General features: G+C 39.9%; 1 protein-coding gene across 1 annotated transcript in view; it reads left to right on the top strand.

The window, feature by feature from the left end:
• The window catches only part of hmga2 (high mobility group AT-hook 2), a 150,999-nt gene extending 134,562 nt beyond the window's left edge, over window positions 1–16,437 (top strand). The window contains exon 5 of the mRNA XM_048549566.2: window positions 13,632–16,437. Within this exon, the coding sequence (XP_048405523.1) occupies window positions 13,632–13,679 (48 nt within the window). The 3' untranslated portion in view covers window positions 13,680–16,437. The remainder of the gene's footprint in view (window positions 1–13,631) is intronic.
• Window positions 16,438–18,026: the final 1,589 nt, after the last annotated feature.

Genomic DNA, 18,026 nt, shown 5'->3' with positions numbered 1-18,026 from the left:
ACTTTCATCCCTTTAGCCCTATGAATTATATCTATCTCCTTGAAAACTTCAATACTTCGGCATCAACTGCTTTCTGTGGCAGAAAAATCCACTGGCCTACCTTTCTCTGGGTGAAGAAATTCTTATTTTTAAGAAAAGTCATGGGCGTGTGATTGAAAAAAATTTTGAATTGCATTTTGTTCTCATTTACCTGACCACATTTGTGTTGTGTTTTTGTTTTCCCCTGTGGCTGCTACTGCCATCGTTCAGAGAGAGGGATGCCACTAAGTTAGTGGGAGCTCTCTCACTGCCTGACATCTGGAGATTCAGTGAGATAACCCTGGCATTTCCGTACATGTGCCGTTCCAATTGCATGGGGTGATCTGGCTCCTTCTCACTGCCTGCTTTAGTAACTGCTCCCAACCAGTTTCCCTCAATTATGTCATTAATGCTCCCTGTCAAAACACAACCAGAAAGGCAGGGAAGGAAATGAATCATAATTCTTTTGAAATGTTCCATGACTTGTATCTAAAGAATCCTGGCAGAGATATTGTTTGAAATTCAGGCTATTACAGGGGAGAGGCATCACGGCTGATGCTTGAATCACCTGCCACACCCCCTCACTCTCTCAAGTAAATATCTTGTTGGGAATTTGTTAAAACCCCAAGATCACTATTTTTCTCTCTCTGGGCGAGTTTCAGCCATGGCTTGGTGGGAATGAGGGAGGGGGTGACAATGCAGGGGGTGATTGAAATCTTGTGTAAATTGGACTCTCGGGCGAGAAAAAAGATTGATGTCTCACATTAGTACATTGTCATGGTGCTTCCTGCCAATCTTAGTAAAATTGTGTGACTGTCCTCTCACTGCCTGCCCGAAGGACAAAGTGGGGAGAGATGTTCTAAGAGTGTGTTTCTCCATGTTGAGGTGGGCTTGATGACTAGCAAAGGGATGTCCGTGACTTTCATTCAGCAAAATACAAGATGAGTTTTGGTGCCCTTGGAGCTATACCCCAGCAAAGAGAGGAGAGGGAGGAAAGTCACCAGGCCTTAGCAAGGAAAGTTTAAAACAAATGCACCTGTCATCTTCTGGCAGGTCCTGGACCTGACGTTAGTTGCAAGCGATGTTGCAGCAACTTTCCCACTCAGGCCTGACTGTGATAAAATCACAGTCGGAATGCAGTGTCATTGTTGAGTCCTGATCTGCAAAATCAATGGAAGAGCCCACTGACCTTGGCCGGGCTGCTTAAGCCGAAGTGAAAATCATATTCCCAATGACCCCGAGGCTTTCTGGTAGGTAAATAATTGGGGCTGTTCCTGCCTCTTGCATTTCCTGTGGAGCCACAGAGCTCAGTCTGGTGATCAAGTTTCATACGTCAGCATATACTACACCCAAGTCCAGCAGCAATTCAATTCAGAGTTGTTCTTGAGGGAAATGACATCGTGGCAGCACGCAGAGAGTATGCTTTGAATAATGTATGTGCTACTAATATATGTCCAAATTCGTTCTGACAGAAACTAATCAGTTACTCCTCTATTGAAAGTCTGAAAATAAACAATGTTGAACAAATGTTTGTGGCCAAATGCGAAGGCTATGTGATGATCCTAAGAGAATAAGACATAGGACCAGAAATAGGCCATTTGGCCCATCAAGTCCTCTTCACCGTTCAGACATTATGTTCAGATTCATTAATTATTTGGTATTCTGTTCTGTTTTTATGAAGAATTGTTCCAGTTTCCTTCATAGAATAGACGTTTTGGTTAATGGGATTCAATTATTTTAATTCAAGCTGAGGCTTCCAATACTTGCCAGTGACAGATCGAGCTGTCAAGAATCAACATTTTAAGAAACACTGGAATTATCAACAACACCAATATATTGAACTGGTATAAAAAAGGGATTTTTCCTGGTATTAAACTTGAGTGGCACAGTGGCTCAGTGATTAACACAGCTGCCTCACAGCACCAGGGACCTGAGTTCAGTTCCACCCTCAGGTGACTGTGTGGAGTTTGCACATACTCCCCATGTCTGTGTGGGTTTCCTCTAGGTGCTCCAGTTTCCTCCCACGATCCAAAGATGTGCAGGCTAGGTGGATTGGCCATGCTAAATGGCCCATAGTGCCCAATGATGCTTTGGTTAGGTGGGCGAGACATGGGAAATGCAGAGGGAGGGGAATGGATCTGGATGGGATGCTCCTGAAAGACTTGCCTGTTTCAATTTGTAAGCCCATTTCACCATAAGCGTGGCAACTCTAGGACCCAGATAACTGGTTATGTTGGAAATTGTTGGAATATGCAGTAGCTCAAGAGGTAGGTTCAGTACCATTGTGACACAAGAGGCCCTAATACAAGGAATGAGTTTCTGTGGCTCATGTTTCATCAGGTGATCACCTGGTTAGTGACTGCATTTATGTTGCACACAACAACTTGCTATCAAATCACTCTTCACTCCTGCAGCAGGGCTAATCTAAACAGGCTTCTTAGAGTCTGCGTTCAGTTACTTATCACAAAACTCCATCAAAACGATATCATGTCATGATGTTCCAGGTTTTGCAAGGAAATCAGTGTTAGTTTGTAACTCCAGCTGCTTGAGGTGCTTTGCTCTATGTTGTACAAGATCTGCAGTTTGGGATTCAGGCTTATTGCTTTTGAGTTTCTAGTGTATTGGGAAGGCTGAGTGCAGATGTGATTGAGTGCAATCCCAACGCTGGCATCACAGTAAAGTAGAAGCTGCTTTAGTGTGCATTAGGTTGGTATGTATCTGCATGCAGAGGCTGCTTAAGGGCTGGTGGTAAACTCAGTAGTCTTTCATTCCACCAGTACCTCCATTCCAGGGACATGAGCACATAATCCAGACTAATGCTTTGGTGTCAGACCCTGCCCCCACCCCCACCCCTCTCCAACCACCCCCACCAAGGTTGATTTTTAAAAGTTGCCAAGGATTGTTAGAAGTTTTGTGGAGTTTTTTTTCTGATATTAATGCCAATTTTGTCTTTAGTAAACATTACAGTTTGATTACTGTCTGTGGAAGCTTGCTGTGTGCAAAAACTGGGCATTGAATTTCACACATTAGACCAGTAGCTACACTTCCAAGATACTTCATTGCTTGGAAAGCACTTTGAGGTTATGATAGATGTAGACGTCATTTAATTGCAAATCTTTTTATTACCTCAGAAATCATTCACAATCATATGTATAGGATATATATGTTTTCAGTTCTTTATGCCCACTCCCCACAAAACACAAGTGCAGTAAGGTATGAAAAGTATTTCTGACATATTTTTGATCTGAGAGAATTTGCATTTATATAGCACTTAACTGGATTTCTATGAGCATCCAAAAATAATGACTGTTTTATCCTTTCTAATTTCAGTCACGGGGTGGGGAAGAGTTCACGGATTTGGAAGTGGGGATACCCATGAAAATCTATAGAAAAATAGTTGTGCCAGTTCACCAGCACTTTCCCGCCTCCTGCTCCTTTTCATGGAATCTGGTTTAGTGACAACAATCCATCACCCATGGCAGGAAGCCAATTTAGGTTCATTGGCAACCAATTGGCAGCCATTTTTGAGCACAATTGGCACTTTACTGGTCAGCCAGCGGACCCCTGTCATGGCTGCAGCTGCCCAGGAGGCAGGTGCAGGGCTGGAGGTCGCACACTTTGAGAAATAAATTAAATCTACACCTGCTTTAAGAATCACATTGGTAAGCCTTCACCTGCTTCGCAGTCAGGGACTTGGCATTTTCTCCAAAACTCCTCAATGTGATGGATGTAATCACCAACTGATTCACTCCTTTGTTTTGTACATTCCCCTCATACCTCATGCTAATGCACAGTGCTCTCACTGTACAGCCCATGAACGTGGCTTGGGCTTGCATGCAGTCTTGCCCCCCACCTCTGCACCTGGCCTGCTGCCTCTCACTTGACAGTGATCCTGCGAGGCACCTCTTAACTGTTGTAATATTACTCAGGAGGTGTTCTGCTGCTGCTGTTGTGAACAGGATCAGGACCTGAAGAAAGTCTGCACTGCCCAGAGCATTCCAAGTCTGTAAGGTTCAGCACACAGTTGTTATACAAGCAAACACGTAGCCATTGAATGAACTGCAATTCCTTAAAACAGACAGTGAAATAAATAAACTGTTGGTTTGCTTCATGGTATTGTTGGTTTTGGGAAAACTGTTGCTCTTGGGCATCTGTTCATTTATTTTCTTCAAATAGAAGATTTTTGACATTTATTTTACACTTTGGATCCTAGTTTTGAGAGCTTGTCCAAGGATTGAAATAAGTACTACCTCTGTTCTGAATTCGCTGTGTCAACCTAGAGAAATGCTGAGCCTCTGTGTTTGAACAACACATTGATCAAGGATCTCGGATAATATTATCCAGCATGAAATGAACATTAGAAGCATCTCTTGCAAACTGATTCAGAAATAGCAGATTTCCTAATGCAGTGAGCTTCTCTCTGCAACTTTCATCCCTTCCCCAGGTTGTATTCCTAATGGGCACTGACTCCTGTCTGAACGTCTAACCAGCTGGCCATTATAAAGTGTGAACCTTGACAGTGGATTTTTAGCAGTGCCTTTGACTCTGGGGAGCTCAACAGCTGAGAACAATCCTATATGTACACAGCATCCGTTCAGATACTAGTTGCTGCAATTGAGAGATAGCAAACTGAAGCAGAATCCCTTGGCTTCTTCCCGCCAACCCAACACTGCAGTTCCAATCTTAGTGAACAGGGTTTAAGGCCAGATTGAGCCAAAGTCGCAGAGAGGAATGCAATTGTTTGGGTTAGACTGGACATAAAACAGGGCAATTAAGATCTGTTTGTGTCATTCACTCCCCTATTAAACAGGCTAAACTATTGGACACGCAGCTCATTTCTCCAACTGTGTGGAGACACACAATTCTAATTGGATTATACAAGTTTGTTTTGAAAATCCCCAGAGACTTATAGATATGGGAAGAATGATACTCAATCTGAAAGACAGTAAATGTAGTATACATCTGCAACAGCCTTGAAAAAGGTCAATGTCAGGTGTTTCATTGGACACATTTATATACCTCTGTAGACTATATAAATTTAAAGAAACCCATTTGTGAAAAATGTTGCTACATTCATGGTGAAGTTGCTTTGATATTTTTTTGAACCTATCTTCCAAAGCACTGCTTTGGAAATCCAGATATTCAGATGGTCCTCTGCTGGATTTATCTCCTTTAACAAGTGATAGGTTTGATATTCAGTACATTTTGGGCAAGAGGAGGACACTGTCTGAGAGTTAACTGTTGAAGCCTGGGCTATGCTGGAGTTGGTAGTGAGGAGGGGAAAATCTGATGAGAGAATGGCCCAAGCAAAGGTGGTGGGGGTCTGAGACTGAAACCTAAAGACTGATGAAAGAACTAAGATGGCATGGATGGGAGGAAGAGGCTGGAGGCTGTAACTCTTATAGGCTCAGATGTATTCCTGTTATATCTCGCCCAGAAAGGAAAATACTTTGCATAGCTTCATTAAACCATTTCTGCCCATCTTGGCTGATGAATTTTGTTTCTCAGGCTTTGGGATCTTTGATGGAAAGTGTTTCACTCTCTGCTCCAGCTGAGTAGTCTATCCGCGCCTATTTTGAATGAGAGTTGCAATCATAGAGATAGTTGGCTGGTGATGTTCTGTGCAAACCCCCAGCTGCCATTTTAACAACTTGCCCGTCTTGTTGATGGTGAATTGGATTAAAATTTAACCCAAGTCACAAAAGGAACACGCTGTTTATGGTTTTACGACTGAGAAGCAACCTCCGACTCGTTTTCAGTGAAGAAGTTAGACAGCAGATTTGTGTGACTGAATCATAGTGTTCTCATTGTCAAGAAAAAAACATTTAAGGCGTCTTGTTATTTTATCCATATTTCAGCATCCTGCCTTTGTTACTAAAATTCCTAACAAAATAACTTTATTTACCTCAACTTATGGTAATCACTTTCCCATAAGAACATAGAACATCGAACAGCACAGCGCAGTACAGGCCCTTTGGCCCATGATGTTGTGCTGACCTATTATCCTACTAATGTCAATCTACACTGCATACCCTACATTTTACTATCCTCCATGTGTCTATCCAAGAGTCGCTTAAAAGCCTCTAAAGTATCTGACTCCACTACCACTGCCGGCAGCGCATTCCACACGCCCACCATTTTGTGTAAAGAGCCTACCTCTGCTATCTCCCCGTACCTTCCTCCACTTACCTTGGTCATTTCGAGGGGGAATAATTTTGCGTCCGCCCTGGGAAAAAGTCTCTGACTATCCACTCTATCTATGCTTCTCATCATCTTGTACACCTTTATCAAGTCACCTCTCATCCTTCTTCGCTCCAATGAAAAAGCCCAGGCTCCCTCAACCTTTCCTCATAAGACCTCCCCTCCAGTCCAGGCAGCCCTCTGCACCCTCTCTAAAGCTTCCACATCTTTCCTATAATGAGGTGACCAGAACTGAACACAATATTCCAAGTGTGGTCTAACCAGAGTTTTACAGAGCTGCAGCTTGACTTTGTGTCTCTGAAGCTCAATTCCTCTGCCAATGAAAGCCAACACGCCAGACGCTGCCTTTACAACACTATCAAAGTGCATGGCAACTTTGAGGGATGAATGGACGTGGACCCCAAGATCCCTCTGTTCCTCCACACTACAGAGAATCCTGCTATTAACCCTGTATTTTGCATTCAAATTCGACCTTCCAAAATGAATCACTTCACAAAATAAATAAGAAGGAACGTCATGATGCTGTAGGCTTTTTATAAATCCTTCTGGAATTTAGGGACAGCCTGAACACTTTCAGCACTGTGGACATCCCTCTCATCCTTTCAAAGTCTTCAGCCTCACTACAGTCCCTCCACTTTACTTCTTTCAGAATTTTGCGGTGTTCTGATCCCCATCTAATGGGCCAGTGTAAGATACCTGACCAGGCACAGTGCTTTACAGCCATTGAAAGGCCAGGTAGCTAAGAGTGTAAGTTGGACACTGTCCACACTTGGGTTGTAAAGGGGCGATCTCTGCTGTGTCATCTCTTGGCCATTATTGGTAGATATCACTGAGTGCCAAACTGACACGCCTGGCAAGGTGTATTGGGCTGAGGATCTTTCTTTCATGAGATGTGGGTATCACTGATTAGGCCAAATTTTGTTGCATCTTGAGAAGATGGTGGTGTAGCCCTTTATTCAAATGTTGCCATCCTGTTAGGCTGAGAGTTCCAGGATTTTGACATAAAGGCCGTGAAGGAACAGCGATATATTTCTAAGTCAGGATGGTATGCAGTTTGGAGAGGAATGTGCTGGTGGAGTTCCCATGTATCTGTTGCCCTTCTCCTTCCAGGCAGTAATGGTCACAAGGTTTGGAAGCAGTGAGAGGAAACTTCGTGGGTTCCTGTAGCGCATCTTGTAGACAGTCTGTATTGCTGCCACTGTGTGTAGATTGAGGTGGTGCTGTTGTGGTAATGTCACTGGCTTGCTAATGTTCAGGATTAGTAGGAACTGTTGTGGGTTTGAATTCAATGAAAAAAATCCGGGAAAAAAAGCTAGTCTGGTGACCGTGTAATCGTTGAATGTTGTGAAAACTATTCTTATCAGTCATGTCCTTGATGAAAGTCGCTGCATCTTGTCAATGATGCTGCTGCTACTGTATGCAGGTATTGATAGGAATTAATGCTTAAGTTGGATGGGGTCCTTTATCAAACAGGCTGTTTTTTTTTCTGAATATTGTTAAACTTCTTGAAAGTTATTGGAACTGTACTCATCCCAGCAAGTGGGGAGTTTTCTGTTTAAATTGTGCTGTGCAGATGACAGAGTGATTTTGGGGAGTTAGGAAGCAGAGTGCATTATTTGGGGTTGTTTGGGGAGGGGAAGCACATCCTCCTTGTAGATCTCTACCCAACATTCAGCTCAGTGACACTGGCTTTACTGCTTCAATTTCTCGTATCTATACAATTGTAGCTACAGTATCTCTATTCTGCTGGTTTACCTAGCATCTCTACTTTGCCACTTCAGAAGTCCTGTAAGGATGCATTCTTTGTATCCTTCCTCTTTTTCCAAATGTACGTGGTGCTATCGGATTGTTTATCCACAATCCAGATTTGGATGAGCTACAATTTCATCCTGCTAAATATTGGTAAAACTGGGCCCATCAACAACTCCTGCCACCAACTCTTATCCCCTCCACATTCTTAGAAGCAGACCATTCTAATGTTAAAATGATTAGACACTCTTGCCTAAGTTCATTCCCTTACATCTTCATTTCCTTCAGACTAATGCAAGTGGAAACATTTTTGTCAGGCACCTTTGGTTTAACAGTCAACCACCAGATCCTGCTGAAGCACACCAGGCAGCATCTCCCATTTTTGCCTTATCCCGTTATTGGCAACTTTCAGCTCTAAATGTTGTTTCTCTAAACATTTCTACTTTTACACTTTCCTGGCTTTCATTTGGATCCATAATAGAATCCTCATTCTGTTGGAGTTTCTGATCACCTTACTTCCGGGTCTTCTAATGAGGCTGCTTTAGTCTTTGGCTGTGGCTATGAGTGGAAATTTGGGATCATTTTCTACTTTGAAGGTACTCTATCATTACTCGTAGTAATACCAATAATAGTGGTTGTTTGTAGTAGATGTGTATATGTTACAATAATGAAATAATTTATTAAAGCGATGCCTCAGATGATTAGCTGGACTACTTGAAGCAGAAAGTCAGGAAATAACACATGCAAAAGAGAAGCTTTCCCTTACGCAGCATTAAAAATAATGAACCAGTACAAACTTTCTTAGTTAAATTTATTATTAAATAATAGCAACCAAATTCTGAGTGCCCTGAATGGTATAGGAACTTTTCAGTTTATTGGCTCGACCATCCCAGGTTTGATTCTTCATCACTATTCAGTTGTTTGTCAACTGGAGATGTAAGTTTAGTAACTACAGTTGACTTCAATAACTTTTTGATTTGGAACTGAAAGAAACTCTGAGTTGCTGTTTAACTACACTCATTAGAGAGCATACGTAGGCATTGTTTTAAGACATGATCAGGCTTGGTTGTGATTTTTTTTGTAGTTAAGTAGCGCACCCATATCTAGAGTCACACATGAACAGTGACTGCTTGGGTGAAAGATTGGACATTTTCGAAAGCGCACAGATCTGTACAACAAGATGAATTGGTGCACTAAGGAGCAGAGGAGAGCAAGTTGAGAAGGAAAATTTTCGGAGACCATGCATAGCTGAATAAATAATGAGTTGATAGCCGTCAGCCATTCTTACACAGGTGCCTGTGATAGCAGACTTCTCCCCACCGCCAAGTAATTCCCTGGGATTTTTCCTCCTCCTTCTGTTCAAACATGTAAACCTTGTTTCAATACATGCCTGAAGAATATACAGCATATTGTAAATTACTAATTGAGCCTCATAATGGAATACTACCAAAAGTAGTTTCATCTGCATCACATGCTGCATCATTAAGGAGCTCCACAGTTAAACATCTGAAATGATGCCTTTCTATTCACATTTATTGTGAAGGAATTTTTATCTGCACCGTGCAGGTAACCTTTGTTAATCTACAGTCACATCACTACATTTTGTTGTCTTGTGCACTTAATGAATATAATTACTCATTTTTCCCATTTTCTTTGATAATGCTTTTTTTAAAAGAAAAATCTGTTTTGATGATTTGTTATAGTTGCTTTTTTTCCATTGTGTTCGGAATTGTGCTGTGCCATGCCTATTTCATCATAAAATGAGGATTTAAAATGGGTTTTATTTCCTTCATTATGGCCTTGAGAAGGTGATGCTGCAGACAACAGTGAGAAATAACCAAGCAAGGTTCCAAAACTAACCAAGCTAGATCTTGTTCTCTCAAGAGTTGCATGCAAGCACATTTTCCAGCTGAGGTCACTGAGTAATTATCAGACACTGGAACGTTGGGTGGTTTTTGGCACAGTCGCTCAAGCATAGGCTTGGTATTTCTCAACTGAATGGGAGGTTTTCATCAGTGACGGAGTGGTCATTGGGCCAGTCCAACACACTTGCTGGTATTTTTAATTCTTTCATGGAGTGTGGCTGCTGCTGGCTAGGAAAACATTTATTCACTATGTAATTTTCCTTGAGAAGGTGGTGGTGAGCCTGCAGTACTCCATCTGATTTGGGTACACCCACAATGCTGTTGAGAGATTTTCAGGGTATTGACCCAGCAACAATGTAAGACACATGGCATCATTCCAAATCAGGGTGACATGGGATTTGAAGGGGGCCTTGCAACTGGTGGTCTTCCCACGTGCCTGCTGCCTTTGTCGTTCTAGGTCAAGTGTCTTTCTATCATGAAATTTGCCACTGCCCCTCAGTGGGATCTGAGTGTGTGGGGGACTAGTCGTAGGGTAGACAATGAGAGACCCGTGAGAGCAGATGTGGGTGGAGAACTGAATGCAGGATTGAAGTCAACAAGACCAACGAGGAGTAGTTGTGGAAGGACAGCTGCCTGTTAAAAGAGCAGTGCCGCTCCATGGAAACTATTGTTGCCTCAGAATTCAGGGCTGCAAACGTTCTGCTCTCACCTTGGGAAACTGTTCTAGGTAATAGAGGTCACTGGTTTGATAGGTGCTATTGATGGAGCCTTAGTGAGTTGCTACAGTGCATCTTGTAGATGGTACACGCTGTTTGAACTCTGCATCAGTGATGAAGGTAATGGATGGGACGCTAATCCAGCTGGCTGTTTCACTGTATTACTGGTGAGCGCCCAAAAATAGATTAACCTCTTCCTTTTCCCTACGCATAGAAACAGCCTATGGGAGGAAAATAATGTGAAAAAAGAGATGAATATTTGGAAATAAAACTATTGAAATTGAATTAAATCCAAATAGGTTAAGCAGAAGACATGACATTGCGTATTCTAACCAGGATGATTCCTGTTGCTCAGTCATAATGCTTACAGCAGGACAGGATAATACTGGCTGATTTCAGGCTTGCTTCATTCTGGCATGGCCAGCCTTGCCACATTGTTTTCCATTCCCAAGTAACCATGTTATCCCTGGGCATGATGAACAATTCCTGCCAATTCCCAAAGCCTGTCAGGAAAGCTCTAGGAGACTACTGTGATTTGGAGCAGTACAGCCTATCATGATCGGCCTTTCTTCTACACATAGATACATTTGCTACTGACAGAAACATGACCAAATTATTATATATCCACACTCTCTGCCACTTATTGTAGAGGTCAGCCACTGTCTGCAAAAAGAAATACCTGCCAGCAGTTAACCTACTCCTGTGTTTTCATAACTTCTAATTATATCCCTTGCTTCACCCTCATCTATCAAGCTTAATTGGCCTATTCACTTACAGCAAATCTAATCCTTTCATTATTTAAAAGACCCTAATAATATCTCTTCAAAGACTACATTTTTCTGAAGTATAAAGCCCCAGCGCTCTTGTCTGCCCTGCAAACTGAATGCCCTTTAAAATGTAATCTAGTGACCTTCTTCTGGACCAGATGTATTTTCCATTACAATAGTATTAAAATACATTTAATATATTCAACTATTACATTTGTGTGTTCTTTCCTTTCTGACTGTGATTGTCATGATGCTTATTATTACTTTTGGTTGAATTATTATCATTTTAACTTAACATCTAGTTTCCGATAAGATAATTTCTAACGGTTGTGCATTAATGGATTGAAGTTTAAAACAACCACTTCTTCTGAAATTTAGACCATTCCAGGTATATTCGCCAGTAATGTTGGCCAATTCTCGTCCAGTTTAGCTTTCTGTTCATTGCTGAAGGTTATTTTGTAATGTATAGTGCGTGTAATTTGTATCCATAATGTTGGTGCCAATAGGCATGCCTTAACTTTTCAACAGGTATTAGATGATATGCTAGCATTTATTTGACTGCCAACTGGAAGAGACTTAAAGGCACTAACATGTTATGCAGCTATTTTAAATGCAGAGTTTTGAGATGGACAGAATGATTGGGTACACCCATTTCAGGTAGAAGCTTTGTATTACCTAAGTAGCTGAAACTTTTGGCCAAAAAAGTGTATTAGGAGCCTGTCTAACCCTTGATAATAGTGATAAACTGAAACCTCCAGCCCGGGAGCATTCCTTCTATAACTTGAGCCAATTATGCAGCATGCATTATTTGCAAGAATATGAATTAAATACTAACCTCTGCTGTCATTTTCACCTGAGAAACATTCTACAACACAGTTCAGATTGTCCAACTCAGAGCCCCATAGTAGACTATTAGATCCCTTTGTATTTGGAGAGTTTGCTAAATAAACCAGACCCTAGCTGTCAAATGCTGTCATTTCTATAGGAAATTCTGTTGGTGATTTAATTGCACTTCAGCGAACCAGCTAGTTTCTTGCCTGGAAACTATATTGACTTATTTGTACTGGGCATGAAATATGTATATCTGCTGGATAGCCATGTCTTTTTAGAGTGTAAATGTTAATTGAAGAGGCTGGGGCATAGGGCAGCTGACACTTGACTTTGCCTTCTTTAGTCCATCTAAAGCTTTGATCAAGCTACATCTTTCTCTGTTGCTGGTCCCCAGAGACACACTCAGGGTCATGGCCTGCAGCCTAGTCAAGAGGCATTAGCCTACTGGCTTAAATATTTGAAGCTCTTAGGTTAGCAGGGGGCCTTCACTTCATGCACTCCACATTTCCCACAACCCAAAGCAGACTAAACAAAAGTGGTGTGAAATCCGATGGCTGGATGCAGCTAAAGTAATATGTTGAAACTGTCCTCCATTCATTTAATACTCTGTGTTTGTTTCCTGGATTTACACCCTTTTTGGTCTTTGGGATCATGGAAACCTTTGAAAAAGGGATTGCAGAGCAGTGGCCTGTGATTAAAACCTAGTGTTTTTCTCCATGCTGTTCTTGTGCAGCAGTGTCACACATGGTAGCATTTAGGAGCCCCTTCACAGCTGAAGTGTTTCAAACACTAATGAATGGAAGCTTGGTCATATAATGCAGACAAGCTTTAAGGCATGCTTTACTGAATGGTGTACTGTAGTGGCCTGGGAAAGGAAGAGAGTTATAAATTGTGTCAGCTAGCAGCCCAGACAAAATGAAGCCATGTGGAAAATCAAATCTATTTAACTATGAAACTGTTGCAGCCATTTTAAGGTGGTCATCTTTGGCAGTTCTCAGTTTATGAGGTGACAAATGTTAAACCACATAATACAGTCTTTTGCTTTACTTTTTTTTAAGGAGCAAATAAAAGTGAAGTACTTAGCTGTTTTGGAAACATGGTTATTTTAGGGCGGGTGGAGGGGCATGGGTAAATGTTGAGTGCTTGCTAGATTTAATGTTTCAAATATTTGATAAATGTATTCAATAGTTTATAATGTCCAGTTATATGAATACCTATTTTCAGCAAATATTGAAGGCTTTTAAGCTGTACATTCGTGGTGGTGACATCAGTTGTAGAAAATTTATTGTGGTTTAACAAGAATTTAATCAATGCACTTTCCCTCATGTCTGTGGTTAAGCATGTCCGGTTTTAGGCCTCCCAAAATACTCAGCAATTAAAAAAACAAGTGTTATTTGTCGAACTGGTCATTGTGAAAAGGGAGGGCATGACAATATTATTTAAAGAAGCTGTCTGACATAATACAAATTTGTTTTTGTTTGCAGGAAGAGGGTGAAGGGACATCCTCACAAGAATCCACGGAGGAAGATTAAGAAACCACACTATTTTACTTCTACCTCATTCAGCAGTTGGGTCTTTTGAAGGGAGAAGACACTACCTTGACCACTTTTTATTTTCCCAGTTAACATTGGTCTGTCCACTTTATTCTGGGGAGAAATGCATCCTCTGAAAGACTTTTTGCTATCCACCTTTTTGTAATCCCTTCACAGTCCCAGGTTTAATGATAAAAAAAACTGCTGTAACATAGGGGACACAGATTATTGATACAACCTTTAATTACCATTTTTCTTTTTTAATTCTTAACATACTTTATAGTTTATTGAGCTGCTAAGTAAGGGTGAGTGGGTCAAAAAAGAGAGTTTTATTTTTCACTGCAATGCACAAAATAATGCAAGAGGAAAACATCAGAAACATCACACATAATATGGGCATTTTATGAGAAGCAGCTTTTCTGTTTAAAAATGAATGAGCTTTAACAGCACCAACACCCACCCCTTGACTTAGTATACAGCCTGGATAGAACACCAAAGATGAGGGCTAGGCACTGCTCTTCTAGAAACCTTTTAGTAGACTTCTTTTTTGTTAAATTGATTTTCACTTACCCTTAATTTCAAGAAGACTCCTAGGGCTGATTTTTTTTTAAAAAACATATATTTAATTCTGCTGTTAACTTGACACTTAAAAAAAATATATTCATTAACTGAAGGGAAGGATGAAAGATTGACATTTTATTTTACAGGTCCGTAGGGATACAAACAGAAATCAAGAAATTCCACTTCAGTGTAAGTCACTGAAACTTGGAAAGGGAACTGATTTTCCTCATCAGTCAGCCAGTAAGAACCACATATAAAGGTGACTTCACCTCTGATGCACTGCCATGTGGATGGATCGAGCAAACTCATTTCTTGATTTTTGGGAACACACACTGTGTGACTGATCTTCAAATCATTCCTCCTCCATCCAATCAATCCATATGAATACTCAGTTAAACCAGCACTTTTAGTGACAGTTGCAATATTACCCCATTATCTGTAACTACCTCTGATTAAATCAATTAGTTTGACAGTCTCTCGGGTGCATGCTGCTATACACATACAATGCAGGATAATTTTTTTTCGGTTGAATGGACGGTTAAACACTGATACCTGAATTTAGTTTAAATTCATTTTACTTTTTACAGTCTAAATATTGAAAGAGGAGACAAGAATACCTGAGAATTTCTATATTGCCATATAATTGAATTTTACAAGTTATTCAATCCCAGTTTGTACAACTCATTTTCTGTACATACTTTTAACTTGAATGCAATTTTCTTTTTTTACTGAATTACTCAATAATTTTAACTGATTTTTTTCTTATGTTACTATTAATAACGTGGAAATGTTTCTATTGCTTTGACTTTTCATTTTTATCAGTAATGTTTGAAATTTAACTGTCCAGGTTTGTACCTCAAATGAATTCAAGGAAAATGGATTAATCAGTTGACCAAAACCTACCTCCTGACATTAAAAAAGAAATGAACTTGTTACTATCAACATCACTTTTAAAATATTATTAAAATTTTAGGACTGCAACTAATCCCTAATGAAAGTATTTTTGTAAAAAAAAAACAAAAAAAAAACCTTGGATACAAAAGCATTTTAAATTACTTTCTATTCTGAAACCTTCAAAGCAAACTTGAAGCTTTGTAAGTAGGAAGCAACAAGCTCAGTTTTTTGTATAATTCAATCAAGAATAAGTGTTTAAATTAGATTGTAAGAAACATACTTGATTCATATTTTCATGTATTTTACACAAATGTGATTTTCTCTTTTTCATTTTGTAATGTTTCAACCAGATGTATTTTTAAAATGCTTCTTATGTAGAGTTTTATCTTGCTTTCTGCTTGTCAATATTGCTACTTTTAACATTTATTAGGCCAGGGAGATGGGGAGGGTGTAGTTTCTCAGGAGAATCTCTGACAGTAAGGCTTTAGTGTTGAGCCAAAGTACAACCAAAGCTGATTCCTTCTGGCTTCCATCAGAATTTGGAAAACCTTGACATTGTCTCAGCTGGCTCTTCAGACAATATGGTGCATACTCATCTGTACATTGAAAGCTGAGGTACTAGCTAGTTGCATTTTATCCAAATTTGTTTTTTTTTAATTGTATCTTCCAACAAAGACTGCCTAATGTTTTATTTAAAAAAACATACATGTTGTGATTTGTTTAAAATGTCATTCCATGAATTTTTATTTAAAAGAACCTTCTGAAATTTGTTTTGGTCTAATGCATATTAAGGAAGCCTTTGGTTACTTGTTGGACATTTCACTTTGCAAAGCCTCTCAAATGATGTTTATCATGTATTTCTCTGTACGTTGAACAATCAATTACACACTACTACCTCTTGGGGCCTACTGTTACCTCAATTTCAAGCTGAAAACCTGTTCAATTGTTTATGGCCAGTAGACCAGAGTGAGCATCATAAATTTTTTTATACATAGTTTATTTTTTTGGGAGATAAATTTTATATGACTGTTCTCTCCTGACTGGTCGCCTCAAAATAAGACTGGACATTTAACTATTCCACTATTTTACAAATTGTAGTCTTGGTTTGCAGGGGGAGTCGGAAAACGTAAAACGACAAATCCTACTCTCCCTGTACCATGAATGTCTAACTTTATTGCTTTGCTATTCACTTAGAGAAACTGTCTGATTGTACTTGGAAATGCTTGCTTGCTGAAAAGGTTCCTTTCATGGATTATCACTGTCTGTTCGGCACAAATAAATGTAATAACCTCTGTGATCCCCATGTTGATTCTTAGACTTTGTCATTTTAATACTGGCAAAACAATTTGGCTGTGTGAACAAAATCTCTGAGCCTCTACCTTAGTGTTTTCTTCTCGGACCAGTGGAAGTAGCACTGACAACGTGTTTTAACCTGAAATGAGTCCTGTGTATTTAAAGATTTTGAACATAATCTCCCTTAGTTTCATGAACTCAAGACTCAAATCAGTGTGTTACAGTACGTTGAGGCTGATTTATAGCCGGAGCTATCAGTAAATGAATCAATGTAGCAAAATTTTAATCTTTTGCAAGAGGAGATTACAATAAAAATGTATATACTATCTTATTTATTAAAGAACTCCGATATTCATGTTACTTCATATATTAAAACATTGGCATGTGGTTAGGAGGTCTGTTAAATGTAAAGCTGCCATCTTAAAATGGAGAATGGATGAAAAAATAAGGCAATCTTCTCACTCCTGATCACCATTAAACATGCAGACGTTGGGTGTTGCATGAGGAGAGGATCACACAACTGCGGTGCCCTGGCAGTCAAACTGCCAGTCCACATTCACTGCTGAGTGTCTAACATTGTGACAGATCAGATCCTGGATTTGGATTGATAGATTCCAGAATGCTTTGTTTTGGCTTTAGTAATAAAAAAGGTCTTTCACAAAAGAAATTAAGATTAAATAGAATAAGGCCGAACTTATTACAGTTTAGCGGTTTTGAAACATTGTAAAATCTAATCCATTTATCTCAAAGGGTGTATAGTACTCGTGTTAGAGGGAATCCCTTTTGTTTATATCTCCATAGATTTAACTGTGAATTCAACTTGCATTCTAGAAAATCTGATGGCCTTTTGATGAAGTTTTCATACACCTGAGTTTAAATATTCTCAGCTTCAGGCAACCTCTTCAGGCTGTTATTCAAGAGCTACTACTAATACTGTGCTCTAAGGTAATCTATTTTAACTATGTTCTCCCTTTCTTGAGAGCACTGCTTTAGACATCTGTCTTTCTCCAAGGACTTCTGCAGAATGACCCCAAACTGAAACTAAAGAAAATGCCTTACTTTGCAGCTGTGGCTGTTTCCCTGAGCTTAAAAAGAACCAAGTCTGGAAATTTCTAACAGAAACTCTGATGCCCTGTTGTTTACCTTCCTGAGCCATAAGCACTCCTGATGAATGCACAAACTCATTTGTTCTGGAAACTACCTCCCAATCAAGTTATGGAGTCATTGAGATACACAGCATGGAAACAGACCCTTCGGTCCAACTTGTTCATGCCAACCAGATATCCTAAACTGATCTCGTCCCATTTGCCAGTATTTGGCCCATATCCCTCTAAACCCTTCTTATCCATGTACCCATCCAGATGCCTCTTAAATGCAGAGGTTCTCCCAAGTTAATTAGTACACCCCTCACACACACAAAAGCTCAAACATCATTCATTCAAAATGCAGCTATCTAGACATAAAAATAAAATATATTAAAATATGTACAAATCTCACATCCCACAACGCAACCTGAAGAAGTGCTTCTGAAGGAGGTTGTTATTCCTAACAAGGAGTCAAAATGTTTCAAAGGAGAAAGTTTTAAACAAAAAAATGAAT

The sequence above is a fragment of the Stegostoma tigrinum genome, chromosome 18, assembly GCF_030684315.1.
Source record: "Stegostoma tigrinum isolate sSteTig4 chromosome 18, sSteTig4.hap1, whole genome shotgun sequence".
Taxonomy (NCBI): Eukaryota; Metazoa; Chordata; class Chondrichthyes; order Orectolobiformes; family Stegostomatidae; genus Stegostoma; species Stegostoma tigrinum.
The sequence above is the reverse complement of the archived record's forward strand: the minus strand, read 5'-3'. Positions and strand labels throughout refer to the sequence as shown.